The 17798-nt window shown below is 37.2% G+C and overlaps 1 protein-coding gene across 6 annotated transcripts in view; it reads left to right on the top strand.

Annotated features, from left to right (window-relative positions):
* The window catches only part of ANKRD26 (ankyrin repeat domain 26), a 53594-nt gene that overhangs the window by 24175 nt on the left and 11621 nt on the right, over positions 1–17798 (top strand). For 3 of the 6 annotated variants that reach the window (XM_027731077.2, XM_027731078.2, XM_027731081.2), the window contains 15 exons: positions 304–389; positions 1436–2428; positions 3276–3514; positions 4353–4502; positions 5449–5482; positions 5686–5818; positions 7073–7286; positions 9421–9604; positions 10002–10148; positions 11311–12264; positions 13740–13892; positions 14491–14666; positions 14800–14893; positions 15986–16060; positions 17205–17339. In XM_027731077.2, the coding sequence (XP_027586878.2) occupies positions 304–389; positions 1436–2428; positions 3276–3514; positions 4353–4502; positions 5449–5482; positions 5686–5818; positions 7073–7286; positions 9421–9604; positions 10002–10148; positions 11311–12264; positions 13740–13892; positions 14491–14666; positions 14800–14893; positions 15986–16060; positions 17205–17339 (3767 nt within the window). The remainder of the gene's footprint in view (positions 1–303; positions 390–1435; positions 2429–3275; positions 3515–4352; positions 4503–5448; positions 5483–5685; positions 5819–7072; positions 7287–9420; positions 9605–10001; positions 10149–11310; positions 12265–13739; positions 13893–14490; positions 14667–14799; positions 14894–15985; positions 16061–17204; positions 17340–17798) is intronic. The other 3 variants (XM_027731082.2, XM_027731084.2, XM_027731083.2) reach the window with 3 other exon arrangements.

Here is a 17798-nt window from a genome sequence, read left to right on the forward strand (position 1 = left end):
CAGAGAAATTGAGATCACACACCTTTAAGAAACAAGATTGGTTTACTTGTGCCCATTGGTAGTGAATTCCAGCAAATTTCCTTTATACATTAAAAGGTAAAATGCCCTGGAAGAAAGCAATTCACACAGATGCATCTTAAATCTCTATTATGGTAATTTTCTCTCTAGGAGCTCACAAATTAGAGGGGATGTGTTATTTTGTGTTAAGATTTGTCTCACTAATATGATACAAGATGCACTCTAGGTGTAAATAAGTAGAATTAGGTTATACAGTTTATCAAAATACTTGTTTTCTCACTGTAGGTGAGTACTCGGGATCTACCTTTCATATGTCATCATCAGCTGAAAAAGAAGATGTCAAGGATGCCCTTGAAAACTATGGGGTGTGGGTATGTAACACCAAATATTTTGAATTAGAGTCTGAATCAGTAAATTGTATTATACGCTAATGTAAAGAAAACTTACCAATCAATGAATAATTCTGAAGGGAAAGTCCTGTAGAAATTAGAGCCCAAAGTAAAGTGGGATGCAGTCTTCTTATGGTGGGGAAAAATCCTTATAATTAAGTTAGATATTTGCTGTTACACTAATTTGTTTCCAGCTGGTTTGCTTAAATTTTGTTCAGTGTTTTTCCTTTTGCATGGTGCTGAGAAACAATGCAGTGAAATTCATTTTTTTCCCTATGCAAAAGGCACATTCAAGTAAACAGGGAGATTTGTATATAATATGCTGATCTGTTTGATTAAACATGCCAGGTAAAAGAAGGATGAAATAAAAAAATTTAAATATTGTGACCTTCTTGATGCTTTCTCTGCCTCTGCAAAATACGTGCTTGTTTGGCCATGTTAGTAAGTGTTTGAGAAAGGTTTGGGTTTTTTTCCAGAGGGCATTCTAGAGAGAAATAAGGCACCTTGGAATTTAAAATTTCTGCATCTTGGCTGAAGAAATAGGCCTACCTTAGCCAATTCTCTGTGTGGTGAACAGTAAAAAGCTTGTCACGGTGTATTAGCTTAGCTAGCTAATACACTGCCAGACAGTAGAAAACAATGGAGAATGGAGGATGAGAAAATGTTGGCAGTTACAAAGAAAAATGGTATTAAAGCAATAAAACATGAAAAAATAAATTGCTTTCTAACAAAGGCCACCAGTTACAGAAAGCAGGCAGGCTTGAAGATAAAAGTAACCCTAATGTCCAGTCAAGTCTAATCTAGAAAAACTGTTGTCTCTAAAGTAAGTCCTTCTGTTTTTAAGAAAAAGATGATTCAGTGACCGTTAATTTAGTATCCCTTGCTTTGTATTATAAAAATTGTTTCAAAAATATCTTGATTCTATTATTTCTGTTATGTGATAGGATGAGTTTGCAACAGAAATTACTTAGATTAACTGTAACTTCTTTTTTTCTTGGTAATCTTTTTGTCTGTACCTGTTTATTAAGGATAAGTATATTTTAGAAACTACCAACTTGATAGAAAAAAGAGCACATGAAAATCAAATTGACAAAGCAGAAATTTCACATCAGGAAGCCCTAGCAGAAAATGAGGAATCGTACAGTGCTGATAAGGAGTTAAGTCTGAAACCTTGGGAAGAAAGATATGAAAAACTGTGGATTGAAAAGGAGAAAAGGGAATTGAAAACAAATTTTAAAAACATTACAGCAGAGCTGAAGCAGTTGTTTGGTGAAAATGAAACTGGGAAAACTGCTTCCCATGTGAAAGAAATACCAGAAGATGGCTTTGGTGAAAAACTGAAGAGTTCTCGCATTATTTCCTCTCCTGTGACAGAATCAAGTAGTAAGTTAGAAAGCAAAGGTGAATTTGGAGATATTAAACTTATGCTAGATGGAAAAGTACCCCAAATGAAAATTGTAATTCCGAGTCTTGGTGTCCTTCCTGATGAAAATAGCTTAAAGGCAAATGTGGAAGATACCCGGAATAGAGATGAAGAAGATGGCACTAACAATATGGATAACAGAAAGGTGTCTCTGGCAAAAGGAGAGAAAAAGAGAATGCCTGCTATGGAAACAGAAGAGAATGATAATGCAAGTAGTGAAAATGCAGAGGAAGGTTCTGCTTACTCCCTGAGTCATAGCTTAAAATCAAGTATGTTGGGTGAGATTTCTGATACTCTTCCTAAAATAAGAGCTGTTTCTACAAGTGATGAAAATGCAGTTTTTGTAACAGAAAGGAAACTTGAAAAATACTCTGGATTTAATGATGATGTTCCCAGGGACTGCCTTATCAACAATAATAATATGGGAGAAACAGAAATTGAAAGTCTTTTTGCAAATGCTCAGCAATCTTATGGCATTCTGGAAAGGAATCTTGATGAAGAACTAAAACAAGATATGGAAAGATTTAAGAGTAAGGTAGGAATGCTGCAAATAGTATTCCTGGCTTTGGAGAAAGAGAAGGTACAGCTGCAAAAAGAGGTAGTTCACCTGCTACTCCTTATTCTTTAGGCTTTCTCTATATCAATGGTCCTGTTCACTTTAGCTATTCATCATTAAGTGAAGATGCTTTGTGCCAATTGGTTGTGGTTTTAATGGCAATACGATGCTTATGAATAAAGAGAGCAGCAGAGAGTTGCCCTTTTCACCCTTTTACCCCTTTTTGGAAAACACAGAATGCGTTATTTTTCCAGTTTAACAGTAGGTGGCACTCAATTCCAGTGTAAGTAGTTATCATTTAATTGACATAAAAAGAACTGCACACAATTAAATCAGTTCTGATTCTGACACAGAGAATGAAAATAGCTTCTGAACAGGGTCTTGACCAATCTTTTCATTTGCTATGATTTCTGCATGATGTGTCTTCATTGCCCTTCAGTAAAATTCCCGTTTGCTGTGAAACTATTTCTGCTTGTGGGTTTGGAATCTTCTCCCCTGCCACACTACCCATTCCCTATGGAGGAAGCAGTAACTGAGCACACTTCCACTTGATTTTTTTTTCTGTTTTTACAACTATAACATTGTGCAGTCCTTCTAACTCTTTAATCCATCAGTAATGCTTTCACTTCTTTGTTGTTCATGTTTTAAGATACACAATTGTTTTCTTTCTAAGGACTATACTTCTATCATAGAATCATGGGTGAATTCGAAGTACTTTCAGTGGCAATACATTTTGTAATGTAATTTTGTGAAAATACTTCTCTATATTATTTCTTTTTTCATTTTATGCTCTTTCGGAGGTAAACACTGAATTATTCAATCTTGGATATTGTGTTTCTCTTTTCTGGAAATACTGAGAAATACATGAAACTTGCCTTTCTTTTTGTAGGTTGAGAAGGAAAAAAGCAAACAAAGATGTTTGAAAATGCAGAAGGTGGCAAAACAGGAAGATGTTGCTGAATTAAGTACACCGCCAGGCAACATTACTAATAGGGAAATGAAAGAAAAGGTTACTCTAAGAAAGAATGACTGTCTGAAAATGGAGAATGAAAACAGTACAGAAGAAAAGGACAAAAAGAATTTTTCACCTGAGGAGAGGTCAAAATTGATTAAAATGCCACTGAAAGGGTAAACTGAAATACGATCCCTAATGCTTATTTTCAGCATTACTCAAGTATCTGTTAGGTTTTCTAATACTGTACTAGTTGAAGTACTGTCCTTAGTACTGAAAGCCATACTGAGTAGGCCACTGCATTACAAACATTCAAGAAAAATAGTTTAAAAAAAACTTTGAAACCTAAGCACATAATGAAGGTTCAAATTTATTGCCTGCTTTAAAAAAAAAATTAAATGAAAAAAAAGAGAAACCACATTCCTGTGAATTTCCTTATAATGTTGAGGCAAAATGAGTCTTCAAAATGAGAGTCAAACACTGAAAAAAACAGTTATTTTTGTAGGAAACAACTATCCAGAAAAGCCAAGTAGGAACTTGCAGTTTATTTTGCTGTCTCCCTTTTCCAGGTGATTTTAAGTGATCTGCATGCAGGTGGTGTTTTCAATAATTTCGGGTGCTCTTTATCAGGAAAAGGGAAAAGATGATATTACCAAACCAATCTCAAAAATTTGAAGGAAGCACAGATATTTTTAGGTAATACTAAGCAGGAGTATTTTCCTGTCTGTGCTTCAAAAGAATCTCTGCTCTTGATACTTCTTTTAATAGGGATATAAGATATATTTCAGCTTTCCTGAATCTAGTTCGGGTTGTACATTTCTGCCTCATTCCTTTGGGAAGGTTTTTTAAATACTTTTAAATACTTACAATCTTTAGGGTTAAGTCTGTGTTTTATTGGAGATATTTTTCTGTCTCAGTTGTCTCTGGGCATCATCTTAAGTATGGCTGTTTCACAGAAATATTTTCTGTAAAATTACTCAACTGGTGGGGTTTTTTTCTTTCTGTTTAATGCAGTGAATTTGCCCTGAATCCCAAAGTTGCAAAGAAGAATAAAAGACAGACTTTGAAGCAGACAGCTAATCAGCAGATGGGCTCTTCCAGTGGGAATCATTTTCAAACACTGGATGATAGCACTTTCAGTGAAACATCTCAAGATGAAGAAAGGTACTGAATATAAGAAGTGTTATAAATAAAACTTACTTAATGATAAAAATTGACCTAAAGCTGAAGGAAGTTTTTTGTAAACATGATATGTACAATGGTTCTTGTTCTTTTATGTGACAACATGACCTGAAGCCTTTTGTGTTCCAAAACACTTATCTTTTGCTCAGAGTGCTTAGAACATCCTAGCCAAGTTAATTGTAAGGTCGGTGGGCACAAATGTGAATAATTACCTGAGTGTGTGCGTACATAAACATAGAAATATTTTATATTTTTAAAAAGGGAGAGGAGAGACTTATAAAAAAGTGAAATTGCTGTTTCATTGCAGGCATCTTAGGGTTTATTTTTTGTTTTGTTGTTTTTTCTTCAGTTGTATGTCCTCCTGACTTCTTACCTACCTCAAACTTAGTTGTATAGGAGGCAAAATGAGAGACAGAAGTTGCTGACAAGCACTATTCAGCAATAGCTAAAACAGTGGCGTGTTGTCCACACTGTTTTGGTCAGGTATCTAACACACAGCATTGTGTGGGCTGCTATGAAGAAAATTAACCCCATCCCGAGTACACTAGAGAATCCAAAATTATGGTCATTTGACCTGTAAGAAAAAAGAGTCTCAATACTGAGGAGAGCTAAACCTCTGGTATTAAACAGGGAATGCACATAACTGTGTCTGTCTGTGTATCTGTAGCTGTACAATTCCTTTCACTTTGAGTGAAGTGCAGAGAACAGTTTTTTCAAGTATTTGCTTAATATCTTGTGGAAAAAAATAGTCTTCCAATAGCAACAATGATAGACAAATTTTTTTTCCAGTATTCAACTACATCTAACAAAATTTTTATATTAAATTTTACTTTAGTTCCCTTCTGAAATTAGGTTTTCAGAGCAACTTTGATATTGTTCATAATGCAAGATAAACCTGCCAGAACTGAAATACATTTCTATTTTCCAGACCTGCAGCAAAAACAGGAAGTGAAAAGAACAAGGTACTGTAAATTAGTTTCTTAATAAATAGTTTTATCAGCTTTTAATCACTTAGATGGGATCAACCAGATGCACAAATTGCTGCTAGTATACCTTTATCATATTTGAGCTAAGTTTATGAACTGTGAATGAGAGAATGAGTCATGCATGCATTTGTAAGGATCTGCAGTACTATATAGCTGTATACAGAAAATACTGTTTGTAGGTCGGCATGGATGTAACTGATGACCTTGATTTAACTCACTCATCTGACACAGCTTCAGAGGATGTCGCGTTACCAACATCCACGTACAAAGAGGCTGTGCTGCTGTTAGAGCAGCTTAGCGTGGATCATACAGGTATGTTGAAAGTCACTTTTTCTTCAGATGTTACATGTTTCTCTTTTAAAACATGGTTTCTTTGCATGCCCTCGTAGATATTTTAATTTCATATTGCTGTCTAATATTTCTTTATGGGTAGAGAACTGTCTCAAAGGATTTGAAATTATGTCACCTTAACCTGAGATGTCTGCCTGCATTGTCAGTACACTTGCTTTACTTTATCATCGGTTCTCTGTCTAGTCAGAGCTGAAGAAGCAGATTCTTGCAAAGTATAGTTGAGCTTCTCCTAATACATTCACTACCTGGGAAGACAATGCCATTATTTGAAACATCCCTCTCTTCCTTCTTCTTTCCCCAGCTTTAAATGCTGAGCATGATGCCATAGGATCTGGGGTATCTTTTTGGTCAGTTGTGGTCAGCTGTCCTGGCTGTGTCCCCTCCCAACAACTTGTGCACCCCCAGCCTCCTCGCTGACTGGGTGGTAGGAGAAGCAGAAAAACCTTGGCTCTGTGTAAGCCCTGCTCAGCAATAAGAAAACAATCTCTGTATTATCGACACTGTGTTCAGCATGTATCCAGAACACAGCCCCATCCCACTGTGAAGAAAATTAACTCTGTCCCAGCCTAAACCGGCATACCCCACAAATAGTGCAGCAAAATAATGGCTTTACTTAAGCACACACACCCACACCCCCGCATATATAAATAAATTGTCATAAGAAGAATTAACCTTGGCTAAGGGCCAAACTTCTGTGCAGCTGCTCTCTCACTGCCTCTCCTCAATAGGACAAAATAGGATGAAAAAGCCAGAAGAGCAATACAAAGGCAGGACTGTCAGTTACCAGTTACTGTCGCAAAACAGACTCCACTTGGGAAAACTTAATTTGTTACAGTTTAAAATAAATTTGGACCGTGAGAAACAAAGCCAAAAAAATTAAAGATTCCTTCCACCTCATTCTTCACTGACTTTCACTGTTGTTTGCGTTGTTCCCCCCTTTTCCTTTACCTGTGTGGTGGTTTTGCCCTCTCCTAAATATATTTTTCCCTGAGGTGCCACCAGGATGACTGAGAGGCTCAACTGTGCCTTGCAGTGGGTCCGTTGGAACTGTCTCTGCCTGGCACAAGGCAACCCCTGGCCTCTTCTCACAGAGACCTCTGCAGTACCTGCAGTCTTCCCACTACCAAACCTTTACCACTTATGCCTAATTAAATAATTTACACATTAGAAAGTATTCGTGCATATGTGCAGCTTTATCTTTCTATCTCAAAATAGGTTCTGCTATTTTATTGAAAATTCAAAACATACTTCTTAAATATGAACAAATAATAGAACATGAAAAAAATCGATATACAGCTGTCTGTAAAGAAGTAAGAAAATTGGAAAGTGAAAAGGAAGAATCACAGTTAATAGCAGAAGAGACTCAAGATTTAAAATCTATATTGGCTCATCAAGAAGTGGAATGGAAAAGTGATATCCAAAGCCTTAAGTATGTATCCTTGTGTCCTGAAAACGTTATCTCATCAGTGTTAATGTGCCAGAAGGTGCTGATGATGCATATGGTAGGATAAGAAGTTTATAGTCTTTTGAGTTTGGGTTTTTTTTAATCTCTTGGGCAAGTTATGCTATAACTGACATAATGTCAGGGGGAAAAAAAGCCTGAATATTAACTCCATCTAAAATCTTCTGCAAGTTGTTTTCAGGGTTTTTTTGAACAACAAGAGAAGAGAACAAGAGAGTTTGTATGGGAAAATGAAATTTATAAGAGAGAGGATTTATATAAATTTTGTATGTTAGTGTCTTTGCAGCTTCTGTTGGTGTATAATATTAGGAATTCAGGTAAGTCCACAGAGTGCAACAGGAGATTGAAGGAAGTGATTATCCACCCTTACTCAGCACTTGCTGAACTGCGTCTAGAGCCCTGGGTCCAATTTTTGGCCTTCTAGTACAAGAGGGATCTTAATTGATATATGTGCATTCAGCAGAGAGCTACCAAGCTGGTCAGGGAGCAGGAACAGCAGCCCTGTGAGGAGAGGCTGATGGAACTGAGCTTTGAGGCATTGCACTTTCTGGTATGTGGAAGACAAAGCCAGTCCTAGGTTTGCCTGGATTTGACTCCAGCAGTTTGTCAGGGTTTAAGCCCAGATGGCAACCAAGCCCCACTCAGCCACTCACTCCCCCACCAGTGGGATCAGCAAGAGAATCAGAAGGGTATAAGTGAGGAAACTCATGGGTTGAGATATAGACAGTTTAATAGGGAAAGCAAAAGCCATGCACACAAGCAAAGCAAAACAAGGAATCCCTTCATTGCTTCCTATGGGCAGGCAGGTGTTCAGCAATCCCCAGGAAAGCGGAGATCCATCACACATAGTGACTTGGGAAGACAAACACCATCACTCTGAATATACCCCTGCTTCTTCCTTCTTCTACCTGCTGTATATGCTGATGCCATACAGTATGGGATATCCCAGCCAAAGCCAACACATTCTCAAATATGTATCAATTACAAATAACTAATATTTTTGTTCTAAATAAATTATCAAAGCGATGTTAACTTTACAATTGTAAAAGCTGTATTTTTTCTTTTGTGAAATTACCCTAAAATATGTAAAGCTTTTTCCTTGCAATATAAACCATTGAAATACAAATGTTACTGTCAATCTTCTGAATAATTTATTAATGGCTGCTGATACTTGTTTTGCAGAATTTTTAAAGCAGATTTTCAATTACCAGCTCTTTCTTTATGTTATTTTTTTCCTTGTTGACTGTTGCAAGGGATATGAGAAAAACATACTAAAATTAATTGTGAAACACAAAACTGCTTTTTTGTTTGGATACTGATGGTGGACGCACCATGGACCATTTCTTCCCATGTTGGTGTTTGTTGCTGATTGTTTCAGTTAATAAAGAAGTTGATATCCCCTAAGGCTTTCAGTATGAATTACCTTCAAAATTAAATTGCTGATGTTTTTCCCAGATGTAGATCCATCAAGGTTCAAAACTACTTTTAATCTCATTAAATTTAAACCCTGTGCATTTCTAAATATATTTTTGAACACTGACCTCATTCTGGAGTAAATAGAAACTACTTGCTCTTTCTGTGGTCAGCAGCTGTTTTAGACTTAGAAAAGGCTTGTTATAAAATTGTTGGGTCTGTCAGAGAGATAAGTAATGTGCTGCTTCATCAGCATGACTTGCAATCACTGAATCCATAACATGCAGGCAATTCTCAGCATATTAAGAAAAGGTATATTAATCATATTAATCAAAGTTTTATGATGCTTCGATCTGAAAAGACAACAAACTCCTTTTGAATGAAGTGTCTCTAATGTGAAGATGACTTCTTTAAAAATTACAGAAATTTGCGTACTATTGTATATTTACCTATGTAAACTTACTTACAAAGGATAAAACACTCCGTGGTTTATTTCCATATCTTATCAAACTGATACCATGGATAATGGAATGAAGTTAGAATTCTTAAAAAAGTTAAAAATTATAGTAAAAATATAAAGTCTGACAATATTTAACATTTTTATGGTTTGTCTCTACAAATTCATCATGTGGAATATCTACTTTTTATATCAATTCTTTAGTTTCTCAACTGCTCTGTTAAATCCCAGATTTACTTTGAAACAAGAAGAGGAAAAGAGGGTCAGAGTAGAAGCACTCTATGAGAAAACAAGAGAAAAACTCAGAAGGCAAGAAGAGCAATATTGTAAAGAGATGGAGGAGAAACGGCAACTTGAGTTACAATCAAGAAATTTAGAAATGGAGTTAATGACACTGAGAAAGCTCTTGAAACAGGTATATTAAATAATCAGTTAAACATTTGTCTTCTTATTTCCTGCTTCTTTTTTATTGGTGTTGTGTTTCAATATGCCTAAAGAAGGAGGTACTTAGTTCATGGACAAGGCATTGGGTAACTGTTGCCAAATTTTGAGAACAGTTGGTTTCCAAGAAGTCTATTCTTTTTTTTTCTCATTTGTATTTCAGGTACAGCCAAACTTTGAATTATTTTTCTAAATTCCTACCAAACATTCTGTATTTCTTCTTAATTTTTCAGAAGAAAATGAAAATTTATAGATGGATTATTATAACTGTGGGGAAGCAAAAATACTTACAAAAATAAAATGGAGAATGGGAAGATATTGCTAGCTCTGATTTTTCTCAAGCAGCAAATAGTTTAACTGTATTACTGTAGGTCGAAGAAGAGCGTGATGAAACACAGAGACAGCTTTCTCAGGAAAAGAGTGCCAGAGCCCTGCAGGAAGGCATTTTGAACAACCACCTTTGGAGACAAAAGGAACTAGAAGAAGAGACAAGAAGAACTATAGGAAAAAATTCAGATGTAAGCAGACTTTTCCCCTAATTAATTAAATTTCATCATGTTCATTCTCAAGTCATAATATTATATAAATTTTTCTGCTGCTTGATTGATTATTTACAGTTTCCCAGTGTAACTTAACTTTGTAAATACGTCTTCCATTTTCCCTTATGTCTTTAAAAGTTCTGGAAAGCAGCATCAGTCCTGTAGGTACTTTAATTGCATGTGCGAGTAGAAAACTACCAGAAAGCACTATTTACACCATTTTTTAACTGTCATGTTTTTCTTTTCCCAGACATTTTATCATCACTTTTTAAGATTTCTAGCAGTGAAACACATAGCTACCTACATTCAGGTTGACCAGGAAGAAAGCTGTTTGACATTCACTCTCTGTTCCCATTATTTGTTTTTTTAATTACTTACTCCTTATCAAACTTAGTTACTTTAAGTGTGCCTTTCTCTTCCACCTCCCCATACCAAAATTTTATGAAGGAAGATAAGCAATGAATTAAACTCTCTGTACTAGTTAGAATAATTTAAGGAGAAAAAATAGTCCTGAACACTGTCTTAAAATCTGAATTTACTAAGCAGGTGGAGTTCTTGGAAGAATTACTTGTTCTTGGCTGTGCTGCCCAATTAACGTAGGATGGATGTGTTTATGTGGGAAAAAAGTTATGTAATAAACAAGCAATATACAAGACTCTTGCATTCCAGGGATGGTTCAGTTGTATAGCTAACTTTCAGTAATGCTAAAGAAAAAGTGTTAAAAAGATACTGAAGAAGGAAAACACCCTCTTTAGCCTTGTTTTTACCAGATTGGTAACACAGGTAAATTAAACTTAAAGGGAATATTTCAGAGGCATGAATACACATATCATTTTAGAACCTTTATACCTGAAGGTATACTTGAGGTATTTTAAATAATTTTATTTAATTGCTGATTTAAGCTAAAAAAAATCATTGTATATTTGGGATGTTTATTTATGGGTATGTTACACTTCTCATTCTGTGCATGCATTGTACATGTCCATGGGTTCATAGAGTGGCTTATATATTTCCTGAAATTTTACTCTTATCTTTGAAGTCATGCTTCACAATTAGAAATGTTAAAATGCAGTTCAATGCTGAAGTGTTTCTGTAGTTTTATTTCCCAGCTGGCTATTTATTCATGTTCCCTGTCATTCAGGAATCCGACACTGAGAGAGAAAAGGATCTGTTGTACAAAAATCAGTTACTGCAAGATGAGATTGCTGTGCTAAGACTAGAACTTGATCAAATAAGACTTAGGCACCAGGAGGAAGAAGGAAAATATTTAGAGGAAAATGAGACCTTGAAAGAAAAAAATGAAGATCTCAAAAAGGAACTTAAACTGAATGAAGAAGCCTTAACACAAACAGTTTTTCAGTACAATGGACAGCTGAACTTACTAAAGACAGAATCTGCAATGCTAACTTCCAAACTTGAGCAAACAAAAGAAAGCAAAGACAGACTAGAGACAGAAATTGAATCATTTCGTTCCCGCCTGAACACTACTGTTCAAGAACTTGAACGTCATCAGTCATCCAAAAGTGATGTCGAGCGCACGTTTCAGAGAGAACGTGATGAATGGCTTCGCTTGCAAGACAAGCTGCATCACGACCTCTCTGATGTGCGAGAAACCAATAAGAGCTTGTCTCAGCAGCTGAGTAAAGCTGAAAGCAAAGCTAATGGTCTAGAAAATGAACTTCACCAGTTGAAACAAATGCTCAGAGAAAAAATATTGCTTTTAGAAATGACACAAAAAGAATTAAGTCAAGCCCAGTGTCAGGCAAAGGAATACGATCATGCTCGACAACTTGAGAAAGATCAAGTAAGCAAACTTACAATAAAGCAGGAATCCATGCAGGAGCGATTGGCCCAGCTCCAGAGTGAAAACCTTTTGCTCCGTCAGCAACTGGAAGATGTGCAGAACAAGGGGATCATCAAAGAAAAAGTAGTGAATGATGTACAGGATCGGTTTAATGATATTTTCAACAAACTCAGAGCTGATACTGAAAAGCAAGTTTACCTGGTGGAAGAGAGAAACAAGGAATTAAATGCCAAGTGTACCGATTTAAGAGAACAAGTCTTCAAATATGAGACTGACAAAATAGAGAGAGAGGTAAAATCGAGGCTTCGAAGGAACAAGTTTGTCAGTTCTTGAAATTAATTTGTGTTTCTAAAGTGTACCAGGTATAAGCTATATGCGTGGGTCCAGATAATGCTGATTTGTTCCAGTTTGTTGTGTTTCTCTTGAAATTGTGGAAGGTTTTGGCAAATGGGATCTGAGCAGAAAACAGAAAAAAGGTATCCAAATCTAAGCTTTGATCAAAAAAGGTGATTTTTCTCTAGAAATTTTTCATCTTTTCCTTAATCCATTTTTTGTCCTATAGAATGGTTTTATATATTTGATGGGTTTTATAAGGATTGCACTGATGACACAAATAAGAGTGGTATAAAAGGAAGAACCATCCAATATATGAGAGTTGAGAAATGAAGATGCAGACAAGTGAAGTGATATGGAATCGATTTATATTAAGTTCAGAGGAAAAAACCTCTTCTCCGTAAATTGCTGTCAAAATTGAAGAGTATTATAGTGTTCAGGTGTTAATTTATGTATGTTCTGAGGGTTCTAAGGGGTCTGGCTGGAGAATGCATTATTATATGTGTTCCTAGGAGTAGGTAGAGTGTTCTTTATTGATAGAGTGTTCTACCAATTCCAGGTAGAGCAATGACTTAAAAATTGGCTTGCCCATTTTTTTTAATCTCCCTTACTTTCTGGAAAATGGGAACTAATCCCATTCAGTATTTAGACACACTGGTATAAGGTTTGTCTCCCTTAATGAGTTGAATAGTGACTTAAAATTACATTTCCTTCTTCCTAATAAATCCAGGATCTCTGAGGGAGGTTAATATCTGCATGTGTAAGATAACTACTTCATTCTTCATTTGTCAGTTACGTTAAGGTGCGTGTCGGGAGAGAACTCCAGCAATACTGTCCGTCATTTTAATCGGTGAATTGCTGTGTATTCTTAGTACCAAATTAACAGGTTCCTTTTGAAGATACTATGTTTTGGTAAACCTAATATGTCAGTATGAAGGCAGTTGTTATTCTAAACTCAGTAAGACAACTGTAAGAGAATGGGATTCAACATAAAGTATATCTCAAAAGAGCTTTCAGATATATGTATTCATTTAATTATATTTTTAAAAGGGAGAAATAGAACAAAGAAAGATATGAAGTCCTGCCTTTGGTCATCAGAGTAGTATCTGCAGTCAAACTGTGGCTCTTGCATTACAACAGATTTCTTTGGATTATGTTACACGATTGCAGTGTATGCTTGTACCTGGTTTCAAGAAGAATAGTACTTGAACTTTTAATATGTGTTAGGAAACATGAACAGCTGATGAGAGTTTGGAGGAGCTCAGCTGAAAAAGATGTAGCAGTGATCATCTGTGCACATGCCTGCTGGTGGCAGGCAACATTTCATACCTTTGAGTTCAATCCAAAGACAGGTTCAATTGAGTAATCAAATAAGTCATAATATTTTTCATGTTCTTACCACTTTATTCATACTCATTTAACTGTTTCATTAGGGCATGATCAGACAGCTGCAGCAGGAGCTTGCTGATGCTCTTAAAAAGCAATCTATGTCAGAAGCTTCACTTGAAGTTACTACACGCTATCGCAGTGACCTGGAGGAAGACAAGCTGCGCTTGCAGAAGGAATTGGAAAAGGTTAAAACCAAGGTACACGATGTCTGTAATTATATTAATAAATCTGAGGGTGGCTATTGAAAGTAGGAGTGGATGTTTTCCTAAAAATCTAGGAAAAAAATCAGCAGGATAGATTTCATGATGTGTGATTCAATTGCACTGTTCTATAAACTTTGTGTCCATGTCTTTGCAATGAGGACATTATGTCCTTACTTGAACGGAAATTTGTATTTGCTAAGGTGCTTTGCACAATAAATTTATGTGTTTATAGCTTATAGTCACTATAGGAGAAGAATGAACTTTTTAATTCATATTTTCACAGAGGAGCAATCAAGAGGGTACAAAGAGCATCCTAAGTCACTGAAAGGGTCAGAGGCACAGTGTTGGTGCTTAGAACTGTGCTGTAGGAAAGCAGTGGAGGGGTGGGAGAGGCTGCTGTAAGAGGACAAAGGAATAGAGCTTGTGTTCATTGGGTAGTAGAAGTGAAGCTTTGAAGGTACTTGAATTGATTCCAGTTCTTTGAGCAGAGGGTATGCACACATACATGCAGCACCTGAGTTCTTCAGCAGCAGCTGGCTCCTCTATGTAAAAGCTCACCTGACAACTGTGGATTCTTACCGTGATTTTACAGCTGCGGGAGGAGGAAGAAAAGCATCTTCAGTCTGAGCATTGCGTTCGTGACTTGAAGACTGCCTTGGATGATAAGGAAAGAGAAGCAATAACTTCTTCCCAGAAACTGCAGGACCTCCTGTTGGCATCTTCCGAGACTAATACCACTCTAAAACAACTGGAAGAACACGTGCAACAGTAAGAGAGTAACCCAGTGAAGCGAGGTGTCTGTTGCTTTGGGGGATTGGGTGGAAACAACAGGATAGATAGCCTTGTTGCATCATTGTTGCTCTGGTGGATTTTCATAGTAAGATCTGTATTTGTTTTTAAGCCTTGAAATTGAAAACACCAGATTGGAAGCCACTGTCCAGCAACAAAGCAATAGGATTGAAGTCCTTCAGAGAGACCTGCAAGCCTCTGCCTCAGTAAGCTGGTCATAAATTTCCCTTTTTGTGACTTCTGAGCCTAGTTACCTATTTCTGTGGGGAAACTTTAAGATGAGGTTTTGGTGGAGAGCCTAGGGGAACTCATATGCTGCATTCTCCTGAATAGAGGTTGCTCAGAAAGCAACCTGTGCCACTCCCCAGCTTCCTGGTTTTGTGTTTTCACATGAGACTATAGCAAGTCAAACTTAACACTCCAAAAGATAAGGATTTGCAAGTAATACACTGGTGTAACTATTTCCGCTTTATACGTATCATACATCAGATGCTGCTTCAGTTACTTGTTGCAGTGTGTTTCATTTAAGGTATTCATCAAGTTGTGGAAATTCCGCAGGGTATATTGATGCCAAGGCCTTTGTGCCAGAGGCCTGGCTGGCATCATAAAACTGGAACAAAAATTATACTTCCCAGAGCTTTTTCTGTGCAGAATTGCTTTTCCTTTGGCCACTTGCTGCGTGTGTGTTTTCATGAAACAGTGAAGAGGAATTCCTGTGGTACTTGCAGAACTGAGTGTGAGCCCTGGAATTTCTCACTGCTTCTACGCAGTTGTTAATTTTAGGTCTGATAAAGTGCTTACATCTGTGGCCTGTATGAAGCGATTTTTTTTTCGTATTGTAATCAGTGAACTAGGGTTCTTGTTACAGCTGTAGTCTTCAATTAGAGCTGAAGAATTTTTGAGAAACACTACATGTGAAAGTTGAACTTTCTGATGTACTGATACTGTCAAGAGAAGTAGAAAGGCATTTACAATACTCATTGTTCCCCTTTAGTTAACAGGACGTGATTTTCAAGTGTACGGGGGGATGAGAAAAGCTACTCCTGCCCATTTTCACTGAAGATCCTTAATATCTGCCATGGTCTTGTCTCTCTCTCCCTGATACAAACGGCAGAGGTGATGATTGCTAACAGTATGACAGTGGCATCAAACTAAGGCCATTTTGATCATTGGTGCTGAGTGTAAATAATAATAAAGAAGTGAAGAGGTTTATGTAGTATTTATTTTTGGTAGTGAGGTGTAAACTTCAATCTAGAAAGTCATAGTGTGGCTTCTTGCTTCCTGTAATGCTTCTGTAGGTTCACAACCGCCTGGAAGACTTGATAACTAGCTTACGGACATCACAGGCAGCTGCAGAGGACCACCACAAGCAGGTAGATGACTTGCTTCTGTCAATGACTGTTCTGGTCTTTGAATTTTTATGTGTAGGTAATTAATGAAAAGATTGGGTGGGCTGTGTAGGCACACAACTGTCAAATACCTGTCTGGTTTTAGGGCAAGGCACTGTCAAGGGAAAAGGCTGTAAATTTCCTTGTTTCCCTGCTGCTGTGTTTTGCATCTGTGTTGCCGTGTGCAAGATACTTGTGTTCATCAGCGTGATTCATCTGATGAATTCTTTTCCCCATCCCACCTGCAGGGAGTGAGCAAGTGGCTGTATGATGCTTAGCTATCTACTAGGGCTAAACCATAGGAGATGATGGCGACGGTGGATGTTGTGGACAATGGGGAGATCTATGGCTGAAAGCTGAGAGAGGAGACTGGAGTTGGGAGATGCACATTATCTTTGCAACTTTGTTAGAGCCTTGAGGCCATGTTAGTTTCTGTCACAAGACCCAGTGTTTCACCTTGTCTGTAAGGACACTTGAGAAAGTCATACATACTAACAATTATTTTATCTAAGACTTTGTGCTGAGGTTTTTGTGACTTTGTGTAGCCAGCAGACATCTCTTGGTTTCTTCTTTTTTTCCTTTTTTTTTTCCTTAAAAAATACCACTGAAGGTATCTTGTCATCTTCCGGTCTTTATACTTTAACTGAATCACCAAGTTCTGTTCCACTCAAATGTATCTGTTAGGCAAATCTTTGTCCCTTTAGGCAGAACCAAAAATAACCTTAAAAACATTTTCTTGCTCTCAGGAGATGTGCAGCTGTTACAGAAGCCGTGAGGATAGGGTATTTTCTGTGGTGAGCACTAGAGATAGTGGGCACATATTAGAAAGTATGTGGCATGAACTCTGGAGAATCCTTGGAAGAAAGCTGCAGGGTGATTTTGTGTGTGTATGCATGTCTTGTTATTCCCTAAAGATGAAACCTTGTCTTGTCACTCCTAGAGCATTCATTCTTTCTATCAGTTTCAGTTTCTCAGTTATGTTTCCTGAGCTGTGTTTTACACTCCACGTTAAGCTTAACCATAGACCTTGCAGAGCTTAGGCCAGTTTCCATTTAAGTTACTGCTTTCTATTGCGCTGTTTTCTTTCCAGTCACCTTAGTTTCTTCTTCTGCCACTGTTGCTTTTACAGGTGGAAAAGCAGAATGCACTGGCTCTGACATCAAAGGATTTGCAGAGCATGTGGGAAGAGCAGTTTAAGTCAAGATCCAACCTCGAGGAGCGTGTTGCTCAGCTTGACAGGGAAAAGGCAGAGCTCTTTGAACAGGTAAGCCCACAAAATTCTCTAGAGACCTAGCCAGTACCTGGGAGAACCATGTTAATCCTTCTGTTGAGTTCTTACATAAACAGCTTTTTTTATTATCCCTGCCATTCAAGCTCTGAGTATCTTGTGATTTTGGGATCATCCAGCTGTGTATTTTTGTGTAAATTCTGGAGTGGTTCTGTTGGAAGAGTTCCCAGTATGGTTTGCTATTAGTTGAGCACATCAAGTAGGGCTGCAATTCTCCAGTGTTTCTTGGATTCCTTCTGGTCATCTTCAAACCCCTTGGTTTCTGGGCAGCGTTGAAGTGCTTCATTTTTCCAGTGCAATCCATGGAGGAACAGCAGCATGTTTTCAGGCTAGTGGATGCTTAAAAGCCTTGCAGAAAAACATACTGAAGGAATTCTGGGCAAATGAACTAATGCTTGGGAAAAAGAAAGGCTGACAGTTTCAAAGGTGTGCAGT

This window comes from Pipra filicauda, unplaced genomic scaffold (assembly GCF_003945595.2).
Source record: "Pipra filicauda isolate LSUMZ 115617 unplaced genomic scaffold, ASM394559v2 scaffold113_size4260070_pilon, whole genome shotgun sequence".
In the NCBI taxonomy this organism is placed as follows: domain Eukaryota; kingdom Metazoa; phylum Chordata; class Aves; order Passeriformes; family Pipridae; genus Pipra; species Pipra filicauda.